Genomic DNA, 17948 nt, shown 5'->3' with positions numbered 1-17948 from the left:
GAGCTTATGGTTTTAAATTTTCATGAACTAAAATAGGTATTGTCCCATCTGAAATGGAATCTTAACTACTGCCCAGCACTGCCAAGGTGAAAACCTGAGTGAGGGTCACTTGTAACCAGGCATAGTTTGTCGCAACATTTGACTCTGTCAGGCACACTTGCCCAATGTACCCATAGTTCGCCCATTGATTGCTATTTATAAAATTAATACATACATACATACATATATATATATATATAGATTAAAATTGATTGATTAGTTGATGTGGTGGATTATAATTAATATTATTACTTGTTATATTAAAAAACAAAAACAAAAATGATATGATCGTTTAATTCAATGAACTAAGTGATCTAGAGCTTTTTTTATGCCATGTCAGTTTTGAAATCTAATTTGTAAAATCTATATATATATATATATATATATATATATATATATATAATACTCTAATTATTCTATAGTTCAATTGTTTTTATACTTATCATGAATTTACATTACAAACTTTGTTGCGCTTGTAACAAAGGATTAACCATATAGTTTAGTCTATTTTACATTAAAATATAAACTATTATAAATTATAATTTTTTAAAAAATAAAAAAAATCAATATAAAGTTAATTAATAACTTATAGGATGGCCAGGATAATTTTCCAAAATTAAATCCCACAATAAAATTGCTTACAAAAAATTAATTCTAGCGATAATAACGTCATGATGTAAAGAGTGTAATACTTCATATTAGATGTACAGTCAACTTGTTTTGCAAGTCCATTTTGTGCTCCAAAAGAGGATAAAAACAGTTGTTACTATTTAGTGATATATTTTTTTTTTGAATAATCATTGAGAGTATATTGAAAAGGTTATAAAGCTAATTGTCAAAGTGAAATACAAAAATAAAAAAATAAAAAACAAAATTAATCTACTACAACAAATAATAAAGAGACTACTTTTTATTAGTGATGGAGTAATGTAACGGATTTCCACACTTTACACAATTAAGCAAATCTTCAAGGAAAAAAGAAAAGAATTCTTAAAAAGGGACGTGCAAGCCATACAAATCTTTCCATGCAAAAATAAAAATAAATTTTTATTCCATAATGACACTAAACTTTAACTAGTTAACCTTGCTGCAAACTTTCCTAATTTCACCAGCTTTACCGGTTAGAACTTCAACCCTGCCCATATTTATCATGGAAACACCGAAGTCTTTGAAGAATGTAGATCTATAGGTCGCAGCAGATTGAAGTTTAACATAAGCTTTTGTCTCACTGTTGTCAAGGAGAGCTGCATCAGACTGGAAAAGTCCCCTTCTTTTAGCTACGAGTGTATAATAGCTGTTATCGAATGTCCTCACACTTCCGGGATCCATCTCTACTAGCGTAGTTTGATCTCCTACCTTGCATTTATTCTTCAGTTTTTCTATGTATTCTGAGTCCAATGTGGGATCGGTGCCATCCTTTCCGGTGGAGTTGTAAAGCCGAGAGCTGAATGAAGAGCAATGAGAAGTGCCGATGGTGTGCCCACCTTGGCGCCAGAACAGAATAATTACGATTTACTTCAGTATAATTTCTTTTTACAAGACTCTCAACAAAGAAACTGAAGTGAAATGCTTAAGTACCTGAAAGCACTACAAGGTCCTTCACGCTTAGACCCTTCGAACGAAACATTGATATCAATTGAGAAATGTTTGCAAAAAATGGTGGCAGGTTTGTCAATGGCTCTGAAAAAGTGGACACCCTTCCATCCCTTCTTCCAGTTTCAACCTCCCAGAAAGGTCCCATAGTCTGATGGGATAAATTATTATTAATTAAAACCATTCTGTTCCTTCAGATTTTTCCTACAAAAGAAATATGTACTTAACTTGAAAGAAATTTCTTACCGCAACCGTGACATCCCTAGCCACAATGGCCAAGATGTCGGCACATGAAACTACTCCAGGACACTCCTTTTCTAATGCGGTCTTGACTCTGTCAATAATTTGATATCCTCTAAGGCTTAAATTTGGAGGTGAATCCTTTTCAGCTTGGCCAGTACTGGAGTTCAAAAGCACTGAGCCTTCACAACCCTGTAGAAATATATAATTAGCTAGTCATCATAAGCATTGTACATGAATTCAAGCAAAAAAAAAATAAGAGCTTAAAACTGTTTCAGGATTTTCAAATGATCAGAGATGGATTAAAGACTCACATACCCTAACAAAGCAGTCATGAAAGTGCATCCTCAACAAAGGACCACTAAGGCTAGGAGCTACTTTCATCACTTGATCCATAACCTCTTTCACAATAGCCTCAGCTTTTGGACATGTATCCTTGTAAAACCCTACCTTCAATTGCGCACTTGCTGAGTTAAAGACAAATACCAAGAAAATGATTTGAAGAAAGATTAGACATGGGGAAAGCTTTGAACTAGCCATGTCAAGGTGACAATGTCAATGTTTTGAACCTCGATTTCTTAGTGAGAACTCAATGAAACATGCCAACTCTTTTATACTAGCCTCGACATACTGTTTATATCATGGGGAAAGCTGTCATTACAAGTTGTTTGATCTGCTATTCCCTTAAGAAAGTTAATTAATAATATGGTTTGCTTTTGTTATTTAAATCATGTGGTGGTGCATATTCATATCCGAATTTTCTGTTGACTTAATTATTATAAGATTATGATGGCTCCATTTTCATAATATAAAGATGAAGCTGCAGGAAATGATCGGTGACAGCACAGTAGAGTTGGAATGCTTCATGTGATTGCTCATTGAATCCATATTATAAAACAAAGCAACTAAGCAATACACAATCAAATTTGAGCAATTCAAGGGGATGAAGGAATAGTAGACCGTGAGGCGGGCGGTAAGATGTCCATTCTACCAATCAATTATTAGCTAGCTGGATTGAAAATTTAATTAACTTGCTTGATAAAAATGAACATGTAATTGAATTTAAAAAATCTCAGTTGGTTGTCGACACGATGGCTGCTTCTCTCAATGCCACTTGGACTAATTAAGATTCTAACAAAGTCAGATGTCTAGTGATCACCACGTCGTCAGACATGGCAGTCATCATGCTGACAAACTGCTGAATAAATTTTGATGTTAAGACATTTTCAAGCTTAAATTCCAAGTTTGTCTCTAGGATAGAATTTGGTTAAATCCTTTCTTATCATTTTTTTTTTATCCGAAGTCAACTTTTTTATCTTGATGCCCTGCAGCATGCCAAGGAGTTTGTGTGATGAGGAAGTAGTACTTCAGCAAATATCCTACTTCTGATCATATATAGAATTCAACTTGTCTATATCATAATCGTCTTGGCTTGCAATAATATTGATCCACAAAAGTTTTTTAAGGAAGTTATTGATCTAATGTTATTTAAACTTTCAAATAAAAAATGTATTATAAAATTATTTTCAATATCTCATTTAATAATTTTAATTTTTTAATTATAAATAGTATTTTTTTCAAGTAACCTTCAAAAATCAAAATTATTAATGTGATTTAGAATTGTAACAGTACAGACTAAAAATTTATTTTCTTCTACTTTTGTGTTTGTTGTGGAGTACAATTCTTTACAATAAAAAAGAAAACACAAAAATAAAAACAATATTTTTATATTTTTTGCTATTATATTTTTTGTTTTTAATGGTGCATCCCACTACTAAAAACAAACGCAACATCAAAAAAAAAAAAAAAAAAAAAAAAGTTAATACATATAAATTTTTTTAAAAAATTATACATATATAGGCATCTAATCTCTAAACTTCTTTCTTATAATAAGTGAGACCAAGTCTACATTATGAGATAGTCATCTTTTTGAAAGCCGCCATACGGAGAATTGCTGTTAATAGCTTGCTAGCTTGGTGGTGGGTTCAATGTAGAAAAGTTTTTTATTTTTTTAATTTTTTTCAAATGAATGGACATGCATTTAAATTAATCCAACTTGAAGATTATATTCTTTAAGTCTCGTACTTGCTAACGTTTGTAGATACATATATTGAAATTAAATATTCATTTATATGATTTTAAAACATAACCCAAATTGTTTAGAATTTTAGATTCTCTTTAGTTGCTTGAACCATGTTCCATCCATCTAGTCCATTGTATGCATTTAATTAAGATCGTCTTGCGTACATGTTGTGTTTTAATATAAATATTTTCATAACTTTGAACTATTTACTTTTAATTTAATTTTATTTTTAGAGAGGTTAAAAATTAGATATTCAAAAATCAGGATTGATTTTGATAAAAATATGATTTGTCAACTTGTAAAAAAAATCAGGAATTATAATATGCTTTTGTCTTTTTTTCCTCTAATTTTCAGTTGGAAAACGATCATCAAAATATTTTCAATTCTTTTGTTTTTTAAATTTTAAATAAATTTGAATATTTTTTTTTTAAAATAGAGTTTGTGTTTGTTTGGAATTTTGAAACTCTTTAATATAAATAAGTACCTTACAAGACAAAAAAAAATATACAAATTTTTCTTATACAAAACTTTTAGATTATACTTGAGTCTCTTGCTTTCAAACCTACAAAAACAGAAAGTTATCTCATGATATACCTTCACAAATTGTGATATTTCAAAAGTAAATCATTTTAAACTTACATAAAAACAATATTTATTTTCAAAATGCAAGATCAAGATTTTAAAATTCATTATAAATAAAGATTTCCTCACTAAAACCAATAAAAAGAAAAAAAGAAAGAGGGTTATTAAAGCCATTGTTTGTCTAAATCATTAACAAAGCACATTAAGTGGTAATGGTAAAAAAGGGGGGGGGGATGTTGTATGTAAAAGGTGATTTGATCCCTTCAAGGTAATAGTAAAATAAAAAAGAATACTTCTAGTATTGAGACAAGATGGCATTGTTGTTTACATAAGGCAATTTAAATCTTTTAAGACAACAAGTGACATTGAATGTTTTTAGCAATGAGACAATGAAATAATAAATAATCATTTCAAATTGATCAACGAGAGAAATAATTTCCAATAAGTAAATGGGTCACGATAGGTACTATAAAAACTGAGATGTGTAAAATTTAAAAACTTCTGGATAAAAACTTAAATGGATCAACTCAAGTGGACTAGAAGTCAAACGATCAAGAGAACTAAAATAAAGAATAGCAAGACCTCACCAATCAAGCAACAAAGAGATTGAGAAACAATAAGGGTCTATATTTCAAATTAGATAAGAATGCATGCATGTTAGCTAACTTTAAAGAATTGAACAATGTGTTTTGCAAAAAAATTATAAGAAAAATCCATGTTAGGTCCATCAAAAGGAATGTCACCTTAAAATGGCAAAAAATTAAAAATACTCCTAAAAAGTTTTTACTTTTGAGAAATGTTTTTTTAATGAATGGGTAGGTCACTTGAAAAAATAAGATCAATCCTAAATTTTTTTTGTATTTTTCATCTAAACAGATCGTCTATGAGAATTAGACTACTTTTAAAAAAATCTTCATATTTTCACCAACTGATAGGTTGTCTGGAACAAATAGACCACTTTAAAAAAATCTTTGTATTTTTCACCAATGGATAGGTTGTTTAAAACAATTAGACCACTTTTAAAAAATCTTTATATTTTTAACCAACGGGCAAGTTGTCTAGAAGAATTAGATCACTTTTAAAAAACTTTTCGTATTTTTCACCAACGGACATGTCGTATGAAATAATTAAACCACTTTTAAAAGATCTTTGAAACTTCCATCAATGGGCAAGTTGCCTGAAATAATTAGATCACTTAAAAACAAAAACAAAAAAGAAATGAAGGGCTTTCATGCTTATTTTCTTTACACACTTACTAAACAAAGCCAAAAGAAAATAAAATTTTCAATATCTTTGTATTATTAGTATTGTAAAGAGGAGATAATTATCATAACCTAAATTTTAATTTATTTTCTTTTAATTTAATTTTTAGAGAGGTTAAAAATTAATTATTAAAAGATTTGAGATTGATTTCAGTTAAAGTGTGATTTGTCAACTATTGTGCTATTTTCGCCTTTCTCCCTGATCTTTAGCTGGGAAGAGATCGTAAGAATATTTTCAGTTCCTTTAATTTTAAATTTTAAACAAATTTTTTTTTTAAAAGAAGAAAAACAAAAGGTCGGGGGTCTAGGGGGCAGTCGGGGGAAGCAAATCAAAGATTTATAGGGGGCAGATAAAAAAAATTCAGCGCAGGAAGCAGATAAGAAAATAAAACAAAACAAAACACATAGAAAATTTCTCCTCTTCTAAAAGAGAGAACCATATTTTCATTTCCCCAACAATATTGTGCATAGCCTTTCACCAGTGTTAACCCCACTATAATTCAGCCTCCACCATTTCCCTTCTCAGCCTCAACCATCTCCACCATAACCAAACCAGTGATATCAAACCATCCATCACAGCTTGTTTTTCATCTTTCTTTGAAAACCCAAAAACAACACCACAACACAGTACCCCTCATCATATTCAGAAAGCCAAACTAGAACCCCCCTTTTAGTTTCTCCCATCATAGCCTCCCGACACCACTCACAAGAACTAGAAAATTGTGAGAAATAGAAAATTGATGATTCGTACATAGTTATTAAATTTAGTTCGGGAGTGATCCGATCAAAAGGTCGAGTTACACGGGTTGATTTATATAAACTCAAGAAAATTACAAAAAAAATATTTGAGGTTTTAATATTTCACATGAAAAAAATTAAGAATTAAACAATTCATATATATATATATATATATATATATATATATATATATAAAATTTAAAAGATTATTTGATGCATTACATAACGCACATCATCTTGGGTATCAAAAAGGTGCTCGTGGTTTATAAAGCCTGCCGTGGTAGCCAAGACTAATACAGAGATCCTAACGGAAACATTTCGGTAAGATAATATTTTATCTGCTTGGTATTTATTTATTAAATTAATAATTCATGTGTGTGTTTTTAATATATTTTTATGTACTTCGTATTTAGTGAAATCAATTCATGTATGATTCTTGATTTATTCAACCAGTGGTTTAATTGTTTCGCACTCTGCATCCCTAATTCCACCCCGGCTTCCCCCTTTCTTTTCCCGAGGATAACATCTCCGAAAAAAGGCATAGATGTCAGGTGTCCGATGATTACAAGATGAATATCACATGTTAGCATACTCTCAAATACACTCATACGGTCTCATGTAATAACTAGATCTAGTTGTGGCATAGAATTAAAGTGATCTGTTAAAATAGTTGTCCTTTTTTATATTCAATTTATTGTTTGTCCTCCTCCACCAGCTACTTCCTGCACAACAAATTCAAAGCTCCAGCAATAACAGCCACCACACTCGACGGCAGCAGAGCCAGTCGCAGCCTCCACCGTGATCCTCCAGTTCCAGCATTTCGTCTTCTCCTGTTCCAGCTACTCAGCAACGTGAACGCCAGTGACAACGTCCAGCCTCTCCACGCTGGCAGCTCCTCCACACCAGCAACAACATTGCACCAGCAGTGACCTCTTGACAGACCGTCCTCCTCCAGCAGCTGCAAAGGTGGTTCTTCCCAGTTACAGCAGCATTAGAGTTTCATCATCCCAGGAGCAGCAACATCAGCTTGCTCCAGCAGTGGCGCAGTCGCCAGCACCGCAGCGTGCATCTTCTCTGAATAGCAGTGTCAGCCGCCAGCTCTTATTTCCTCCACCAGCAAGCTATCAACCCCAAGCATGGTAACTTCTTCTCCCCCTTCCTCCCTCATAAAACTACAGGCATTAGGGTCCTGTGCATGAAAATACACGGAGAATTAATTAATTACTTGATGGCAATGATTCTTGCCAGAAATCTTCCACCACAAGGTCGTGCTAGGGGTAAAAAAAAAAAAAAGTTGGGTGTATTTTAGCCTAGCCCACACAATTGTTGTTAGATCCAACTCCACTAACAAAATAAATACAAGCTGTTGGGCCGTTTGTAAATTCAACTAAACTGGGTTGAGTTTGAGCCTGGAACCAATAAATTTAGCCTTTAGACTGGGTGTTTTGCAAACACATTTCATCTTTTTAAAATCATGGATCCTTTTTAAAATTATTTATGGTTACCTTATATTTTTAAATATTATATTCAATATTTGAATTGTAAATTTATACTATAAAATTGACTCGATATTAAATATATATATTTTTCTTCAAAATTTCAGAAAATCATAAAAATAAAACTCTCTTATAAAAAGATACAAAATTTTTTTTTATTATTTGTATGCATACGGCCGAGTCTTATAAAAATACAAAAGATCATGTTTTTGCTATAAAAATATAAAAAAACAAATATGTTGTGTTTTAGAATTTTCTACAAAATACATATTTGCATGCATTTTGCATTTAATAATTAGTTTATTGAATTCATGAGAATTTAATTAATATTTCAATAACTCATAAAATGTTAATTCATTAGAATTAATTATCAATATTTTGGTATAGATATTGGACCTACAAGTAGATTGATATTTAAATATCAAGAATTAACTAGAAAAATCTTAAAATTATTATGAATGAATATTCACCAATTTTAATTGAGAATGTTTTTCATAACAACACATAAGTTGTGAAAAACCCTTCCATCTTCTAGGACAGGTGAACCTTGCCAAGGCACCTACATGGATCCTTTAATTCTATAATAATTCATTGGGGGTACATAAGCCTATAATGAATTTTAAAAAACTAGATTTATTCGCGTGATTAAATTCTCATTTTAAGATATAGATAGACCACTAGTTAGGATCTCATTAAAATCTTTAAACCATATTCAGACCATATAATACAGTTTACTTAAAGTAAGATACACTAGAGATACTAATACATTCTCTAATCATAAATAGTCTCTTACATTTAAAATCTCTGATAAAACTATTACACTTAGGTTTTATTAGCGGTCTCTAAACTTGTATTGAATCTGGTAAATGATTTCTGAAGGCTTTTATACGATAGAGGCTGATAATGTGATAACATTGGGAGTTTTAGTTGCTCAGCGTGATGATGTTCTGGCCTCTGTCAACTTGTATTATCAAGTGAGGCTAGTTAGATTTTCTGATTTTCCAACTGGCAATGTCCTTTAAGCAATGGTTCTAATGGAAATGAAGGTTGAAACTTTGTAATTGAAATTTCTTCCTTTTCATGGATTTGTAGAGGAAAGAGCCATGCAAGATGTGTCAGGCTCTGCTCCTCCTATTTGGATGTTTTTTTGGTGAGGAGAATGACTTTTTGTACAGAGATTTTTGGTTGTCTCATGCACAGAACGGTGGACCACTTTGCATAGCAAGGGGTGGAGGGTTTTATGTAGCCTTCTCAAGACATCAACTACAAAACGTTTATGTGCAGCATCAGATGAGGAAACAGAGCCAGACGGTTTGGGATTTGTTATTGAAAGGAGCTTGCATATCTGTTGCAAGTTCGTCAACCAAAATGCCCTAGATGTAATGTCAGCCTTGTGGAAATTATATCCGAAGAGGCTGGAGTTTCAAGGGAAACAGCTGTTTTGCAGCTTAGGAGATTGGAAAAAGGATGGCAGATATCATGTTGAAGCATGGTCCTGATCTCTGCTGGGTTCTCTGCGAGCCAACATCTATTCTTACAACATGTAATATGTTCGTTCATTGCAGAAAAAAAAAATATTTTTTCAAAAATTAATCTTTATAAACAAGTCATTTTATTAAATTTTGACTTTAAAAGCCCCATCTCTGACATAGAAGCCTCCATATTGGCGTGTAGCATCATTTCTTTCTTCCAACCTCTTATTTCCATTCAAAATAACTTTTCTTCGAAGGAAAAATTATCTTCTTGCACGTCAATTTGGGGCATACTTTTATTTTACTTTTAAGAAATTCAGCAATTTATAAAAACATATCACATAAGGACATTTTGGCTAGAAAAACATTCCAACCTAATATGTTCTTAAAGTATAACAAGTGTGTTGGAAATTAATATCAATTTGTCACCTTCGATAACGTCTTGTGTCCTATTTTTATTTTATTTTTTTTGTTTTTGTCTCAAGCTCATGCTCATTCAATTGAGATTCGATATTTAGCTACTCAGTTGGCCTCATTTCTAATTCGAAATCTGGATGGATGAGTTACGGTTGGTTCAGATTCCATGTCTATCTACATGGAGAAGAAGATTTTCTTTCTTTCTGTCACATTACAATTAATCCTCAGCTCTTTGTGAGCATTTTGGCCTTTCTTAGGATAAAAAAGCATTTGACTTCATCTTCATAAATTTGTGTTCCTTTATTGCCATGGCGAAGGGTTAGGTACAGAGGCTGCCATACCCCAGCTAGCACGCTTGCACAAGTCTAGCTCTTATTGGTTTCTCCTCCCAGGCAAAAGTCATATTGAAAAATGCATGCACATCTTTCCCTTTCACTGTTTTTGGTGAATTTCGCTTTAAGCTTACCACTTTACAGAATTCTTTTACGAAAAATTGAAGGGGAAAAAAAAAAAAACAATAATGAAATCCCTAATTTGACTTTTTGACTGAGAATTCACGTTTAGTTTTACCTTTCATTTTATTTCACAAAAGTTATACCAAGACGGGTATGATATTTGAATATTATTTATATTAATGAGTTATAATTGGTTATGAAAACATGTAAATCAAAAAATATCTTGGATTGGGTTTAATTTAATTATGAGAATAAATATTAATTACCAAGTTCAGATTATACTTTTTTATATCTATATTGTTGTTAATATAAATGTAAATGTGTTAATAAAAAATAAAAATGGAAGAAACAAAAGGAATTAATTCAAATTAACCTCATATTTTATTAAAATTCTTTTTAAATCATAATATATAATCCTGTATCATGGACGAATAAAAAATCTAAAATGTGTTACTAAATGTAGATTTTGATCTTATAAAATAATAACCCAATGATGGCTTTACATTGAGAGTTTTTAAAAAAATGGTTGAAGCAGACAAAATAACGAGTAGCTGCACTTACAAAATAAATCGGTTTGGTAAACTGATTATGGAAGTACAAATTTAAAAGTTGTTGATTATAGTTATTTCACCATGCTTTCTTGCAGGCGGGATAATTTATTTATTTATTTATTTTCAAAAAAAAACATTATGCAAGTTTTTCAAATGTATTTTTACAACAAAAATTCTAATTAAAAAAGTTTTATAAATATATTTTATTAAATAAATTAAAAATTATTTATGTCAATAAATACAATAAACAATGTTAACACGTCTATTTGACTCGCCTAATTATAGGTCAATAATTTATTTAACGCAAATGAATTAATGAAGAGGTGTTATTAACATGTTTTTTTTTTAGTGAGTAAAAATATAATTATAAATCAAGAAGTTGATACTTATACATAATAAAATATAATAAATATCATATCTATTAATAAAGACATATAAAATCTCAAGTTTATTTTTACTTAGTATAAAAATAGAATAATGTTGCAATTGTTACATTAGAACACCATTTCTTTGATCTTCGTATAATAATTTTTCAAAAAAATATGAAGAAAAAAATTACAAAATAATAACGATAAAAATAAAAATAATGATATAAATAGACCAAGTATAGCATAAATATTCCAAGTGTAAAGAATAAAAAATAATATTATTTTAATATATATATATATATATAAAAGCTAAAAGAGTATTAAAAAAACAAAGATAAGAACAAAAAAAAGGTGATAAATATGTATAATGTAAAATGATAAAAATACCATGTATAAAGAGAAAAAAAAACAAAATAAATTTAATTTGATAATAAAAAAACACAAAAATTATATATCTGTCACTGCTATTTATCCATTACAATAAAAAATTTGAAGAAAATTATAATTGTCAATTTTACATTAAAAAATCATTTCTTTTTATAATAATAATAACACTAATAATAATAATCCACGCACGCTATAATTACTTGATGGAAATGGCTACCCAATGTCCAACCAACAACAACATTTGGATACAACAAATATGATATGAAACTACCAGATCATGTTTATGCTTGTTGTTGTCTGTTTTACTTTTGAGTGGAGGCTATAATGATACCTGCCAGATCATGCATCCCTCTCCGGACTTTCTGTGCCTTGTGTTAGGGTGTTTGGCATGGAGGTTGAAATTGTTTTTTAAAAAATTTCAAATTTTTTTTTTTGTTAAAATTGAATGTGGTTTGTACTTTTTGGATCGTTTTGATGTGCTGATATTAAAAATAATTTTTAAAAAATAAAAAAAATTATTTGCATGTTTTTCAACACGAAAAACTATTTAAAAAATAACCGCTATCATACTTCTAAACACCCTCAATTTATAACATCGAAAAAAAATACAAAGGGAGGCTGGTCTAACAGTAACTCTAAGAGAATGTGAAGAGCTTGTGTCTATCGGTAATGATGACAACATCATTGGTAAGACATGATGGGATTTCCAACCACCAAAATGTGGGCACCACATAGGATCACTACATGTGTCGGCATTATTATACTCTAATTAAACATTATTAACTTTTCAAACTGAATTTGGAAGTGAAAAAGCCCAAAAATCGGATTGCGTATAAAGCTTTTTTTTTTTTATGTTTTTAAAAAATTAACTTTTTTTTACTTTAAATTAATTTTTTTTTATGTTTTTAAATCATTTTAATAAACTAATTTAAAAAATAAAATTATTTCAAGCTTTTTTAATAAAAAAAAATAAAGCTATAAAACAAAATTATTTCTGTACTCTTTAATGAGCTCCGTCTGGACTATGTTTTATATTGATGAATTACTAAATTAATCAGTCAATTAACCGCGTCTTATAATACAAGCTAAACAACACAAGTATATAATTTGAAAAATATTGGTATATGTATTTAGATTTTGTTTATAGTAAGTAGTATTTTTTTAATTAATTTATGTTAATTGATATTAACTAATTTTTTTTCTTGAATATTCCCAAGAACAGATCCTTTATATTAGTTTGGTATAGTAAGAGAAGTTTAATATATTTTTTAATACCGAGTCCAAAATTTAAAACAAGAAAGTCGATGAATAGATATTTAAAATCTTTCTACTTTATTTTAAAAAATCGCAATTTGAAAGGAGGCCACATATAATAATAATTGCACCGGCGAAGAATGAATATGGTTGGCTTGAAGTGAACTTAACGCCTGCTGCTTCCATCGAAAGTAAGCCACCCAAAAGTTCAAAGTAATCATGCTACAATACGGAAACCAACATGGACCAGGAAATGGGGAGATGTACATATGCTATGAGCCTTCATAATTAACTACTTTCTTTGACTTTTTCCATGGCTAATTAACCATAACTCCTCCGGTTAAGAATGGATACTCGTGGATTGTTTTTATATTTTAAAAATAATTTTTTAAAATTTTTATTTTTTATTTTAAATTAATATGTTTTTATATTTTCAGATCATTTTAATGTTCTAGAATTAAAAAAAAATAAAAAAAAAATTATTTCAATAAATTTCAAAGTAAAAAATATTTTAAAAAAATAATCATTATTATATTTTCAGATCATTTTAATGTTCTAGAATTAAAAAAAAATAAAAAAAAAATATTTCAATAAATTTCAAAGTAAAAAATATTTTAAAAAATAATCATTATTATATTTTCAAACACTCTTGTCATATCAACCCTACTTGAAATCTTGTAACTTATTTATATTGATAAAATTAAAGTACCAAAGAAAAGGAATTAATTGGGTTTTTAAACTAATTTTTTTCTTGAATGCATCCAAGAGTATCAAATATTTTTAAACTACTCAAGTTAATAATGAATATTTTTTTTCTAATTTTATGCAATAAATTAACTTGTTTTTAAGAGAATTTGGCTTGCTGAGACAAAGTTGTGATATGATTTTAAGTGAAAGAACTAAATTGAGAAATGTTTGATGAATAGTGATGAAAATGATAAAGTAAATTGTTTTGAGATTAAATTGATCAAAATCAAGTAACATGTTACAATGAAAATATATAATATTTTCTTAGTATACACCAAGATTATGGTAAGGTTGCTGGTCTCACACTCACATTGAACAATATTTGTATTATTAATATAAATATCTATATTAATTTATATATATCTCAACTAATTTTAAAAATTTTAAAATTAATAATTATATAATTATCTGTCATTTAACAATTCTTCAACTGGCATTGTGTGTGCATATATATTGTTTATTTTAGAGAGGTCTCAAGGTAATAATTGATTTATAGTAGATTTGTACATATCAATATTGGATTTCTCCCCTTGCTAGCTAGATAATCTCATGATGGGAAACGAGAGATGGGCGGGTATTGATTTGATTGACAGTATGTCTGTATTACTTAAGCTGTGATGTAGGTTTTTCGTTTCTTTCTAAGGGGCAGACTACACCCTCTAGATACAACCATGCATGGGATACTCTAGAGAACCAACCTGTTGTACTTTTGCGATTTGGCCTCAAGTGCCTGCATATCATCCCTCCTTCCATTTTGATTTAGCGTAGCACTGTTTTGTTCTGTTTCATTTAATGCATATTCCCTTTGAATGATGATAATTTCCAGAAACAGGGGACCGAAAATTGAAAGAAGGAACAGTTACAAAGGGGTAATTGACCTTCAGCTATGCGGTCACCTCCGTTATTGGTGGCCATGTTTATAGATGTTACTTTGTCAAGGTAGATTTTTTTTTTTTATTATTATTATTATTGTGGGTTCGGGTTAGCTTGTACGTATCTCGATTAATCCTCATGAATTCTGAAGTTAACAACGAGGTAAGCCTCTAATGGCTATTAGCAATAACAAAGTTCGAATCTAAAACTACAAAAAAAATAAATCCATTGATCTCAAACTTTTATTATTGGATCACCTATTAGATGGTTGTCAAAGGGTAGATTATTAGAATGGAAAGAAAAAGAGGGAAAAAACCCCACGGTGCTCGTTAATTAGTGGTTGTAACTGCAGGCTTGAGATTGGAGTTTCACATCTTGACAAGTATTGCTTGTTAATAAGATCTGCCCTGGACCAGTGGTTCGGTCCATGACCCAACCTAAAATCTAGATGGCAAGTTGACGGGTCAATTTCATGAATTTATCTTAAAATAATATTATTTAAGATTTTTCAAAAAGAAAGTTTAAATCCTTTAGACAAAAATAAAACTTTTATCTAAAACAATTTCATTTTATATATAAAAAAAAAAACCCTTGAAATCACATTAATTTTAAATAAAATTTTAAAAACAAATTTTGAAGTTGACTTCAATAAGTTTTAATTTTGAAACATTTTAACTCTTTGTGTCACCCAAATTTTATAGTAACAACTGAACACCATATTTTTATTAAAAAAAAAAAACAAAAACTAATCTAGGCCCTGTAAAATAGTGCGGGTCCATATCTTGTAAATGGAGGAATTTGGTTAAAAAAACAAATAATTGCTAGGATGCTTCCTTGACAAGCGCCGCAGCTGCTTTGTCCAGTGTTAACAAGCCACTTAGTTCAAAAAATGTTGTTTTCTTCACAGTTATCATATCCCGCCGTCCCAACAGTATTAAAAGGCACTTGCCTTGTACTGTATTTTAATTTTTTTTTTAATTTTGAATTTTAAATTAATATTATTTGACCTTTTTTTTTATTGTTTTGATATATTTATTTTAAAAATAAAAAAATTTATAAAAATATTATTTTAATATATTTTTAAGTAAAAATTATTCTTAAAAACATCTTATTTAATGATCACAAACACAATATCTAATTTAGATTTAATGTAAAAAGAGTTAAATTATTAGGTTAAAGGGATTTAGTACTTTTAAAAAGAATTTTTTTTTTTTTTTAAAAAAAAAAAAAAAACAATGTAATGTTAACTAAAAAAACTCAAAATTATTTTATTAATTAGATAAACTTGAATTAATATAATCCGAATCTTGATTCGGGTCATGGGCATACAAGGTTTAATTACTTCTTTTGTTGTCTTTCATTTAAATATATTAATTGCCGTCCATATAAACAAATAGCATTGCAGCTTCTAATTAATGCTAGCTAGTGGAGTACTCTGCAATTCCAAAAGCAAGAACTTTCCTATATGTTTTTTTTTTTTTTTTTTTTATTTCTTTCTATCTTCAAATAAGTTTTTTTAATGCTAATCGAATAGAATATTGGTGTCAAAATTGGAGGTGGAGGTGTAAACTTATTATAAAATGTTCTGACTACCCTAATTAAAATAATGGATTGTCGAATCAGGACATGTGCTGCCCATGTAAATACTTCCTACTTACTGATCAAATGTAAATGCTCATACGTACTTACATGTAATAAATTTATTTTGACCTTTACCTATTTTTTAAAGAAAAATAAAATTAACTTTAAAGAGTGTAGTTCAACTGTTATGTCCTGATTTATTTTTTAAAAATCATCAGTTTTGAGTTTCACAAACTATAACTATAGAGCTACTGGAAGTTTATATAATCATTAACTTCAAGGCCTATAGGAATTAGTCGAGGTATATATAAATTAACCCAGGTATCCACTTTAATAATATATAAAAAAAATATATATATATAATTTATTTTTATATCGATGTGGTGGTGGGTATATACATCCATGTTTTGACCCGACTAGTGCATAACTATCAGGGATGAATTTACTTAGGCGTGGCTCTAGCTCTCCTTTGAAAAAATTATAAAATCCCTCGTAAATTTATAATTAAAAAACAATTATGGCATTTTTATGATATCCCCCTAAAAAGAAAAAGAAAAAAAAAGAGCAGCTTTGATTCTTATTTTATCAAGTTTGGATTTATCTCTGACCATCGCCATTCATAACCTCCTAAGGATGGATTCAACATGAGTGGAATAGCCCCACGCCCAAGAGTTAATGCTTAATGGAGTTCTGCTTTGAAAGCTTATGAACCTGAAATTGTCGATAATGCGATGGTCATTTTCGCCGCCAGGATTGCTGTTTGGTCACGCTTGCCTGATGTACTATCCTGGCATTTAGGTTTAGCACGCAAGCGTTGATGCATGTTGTAGCAAAGAATTTTTAATTATTTGCATCATATAGTATGAAATTGTAGGACCACCACTGGCGCTTATAGCACATCAAACATCAAATATCTGTTTTTTTTATGAATGATATACATGGTTGTTCAAAATAATAATAATATAATACATGAATTTTAAGATATTTTAGATGTAACATGATTGATTTGAGAAAATATTTGACTTCTTTAAACTAAAAAATAATAATAATGAATAAAAAGTTTGGTTTTCTTGTGGATGGGATATTATTAAAAAAATAAAAGTAATGAATAAAAAGTTGATTTTTTTTTGTGGATGAGATATTATTACAAAAAAAAAAAAAAAAACTAAGAGTTGTAAGTAATATGCTATGGACAAATATTCGGATGGCTACAGTTTAACAACGTTTTTATTTTACGTTCTAAATAAAAAGGAGTATGGAATTCAATTGGCATTATCATATATTAAATAAGGTAAATTGATCTTTTTATATTTTTTTACATAATAAAATTACTAATATTGCCTTTAAATGAATAAAAAATTTAGTTGGGAACGTTGTATGACCAAAATGAAAAAAATAATTGTATAGTGAACCTATAATAAAATATGTCTTGATCCATAGTGCAAAAATCTACAGTTTTTATACCATGTCTTTTTTGTATTTTCTATAATATGAATGATTAGAAAACTTAAGTTTAATATGGGTAACCAAATCTTAACTTATTTTATCATGCCTTTCAAAAAAATATAATTATGATTAGTAAAAAATCAAGATCAATCACATAAAAATTCATAGTTTCTAGAAGGAAAAAAAAAATGCTTACAAGGAAATAATAATCTAAAAGCTCTATATGTCATATTCTTAAACTTCCACCTAAGATCATAGCATGGCATGGTACTCGTTGGATTAAAGAGTTTAGTGATTGATGAAGAAAAGGGGGTTTAATAATAATAATAATAATAATAAATGAATTTCATTCCTTTGAATAAAA

The 17948-nt window shown here is 29.2% G+C and overlaps 1 protein-coding gene and 1 pseudogene across 1 annotated transcript; one reads left to right on the top strand and one right to left on the bottom strand.

The window, feature by feature from the left end:
- Positions 1 to 934: 934 nt before the first annotated feature.
- Positions 935 to 2453, bottom strand: LOC118045860 (peroxidase 27). Its single transcript, XM_035054591.2, has 4 exons — positions 2191 to 2453; positions 1879 to 2064; positions 1618 to 1783; positions 935 to 1523 (listed from the first exon to the last, which is right to left on the bottom strand). Exons 1-4 carry the CDS (start codon positions 2410 to 2412, stop codon positions 1114 to 1116), a joined length of 984 nt encoding a protein of 327 aa, XP_034910482.1. The 5' UTR covers positions 2413 to 2453; the 3' UTR covers positions 935 to 1113.
- A 6643-nt stretch (positions 2454 to 9096) lies between these two features.
- Positions 9097 to 9532, top strand: LOC140956117 (NADPH-dependent diflavin oxidoreductase 1-like; annotated as a pseudogene).
- The last annotated feature ends 8416 nt before the right edge of the window (positions 9533 to 17948 follow it).

The sequence above is a fragment of the Populus alba genome, chromosome 11, assembly GCF_005239225.2.
Source record: "Populus alba chromosome 11, ASM523922v2, whole genome shotgun sequence".
Classification (NCBI taxonomy): domain Eukaryota; kingdom Viridiplantae; phylum Streptophyta; class Magnoliopsida; order Malpighiales; family Salicaceae; genus Populus; species Populus alba.
This window is presented reverse-complemented; position numbering and strand designations above follow the sequence as displayed.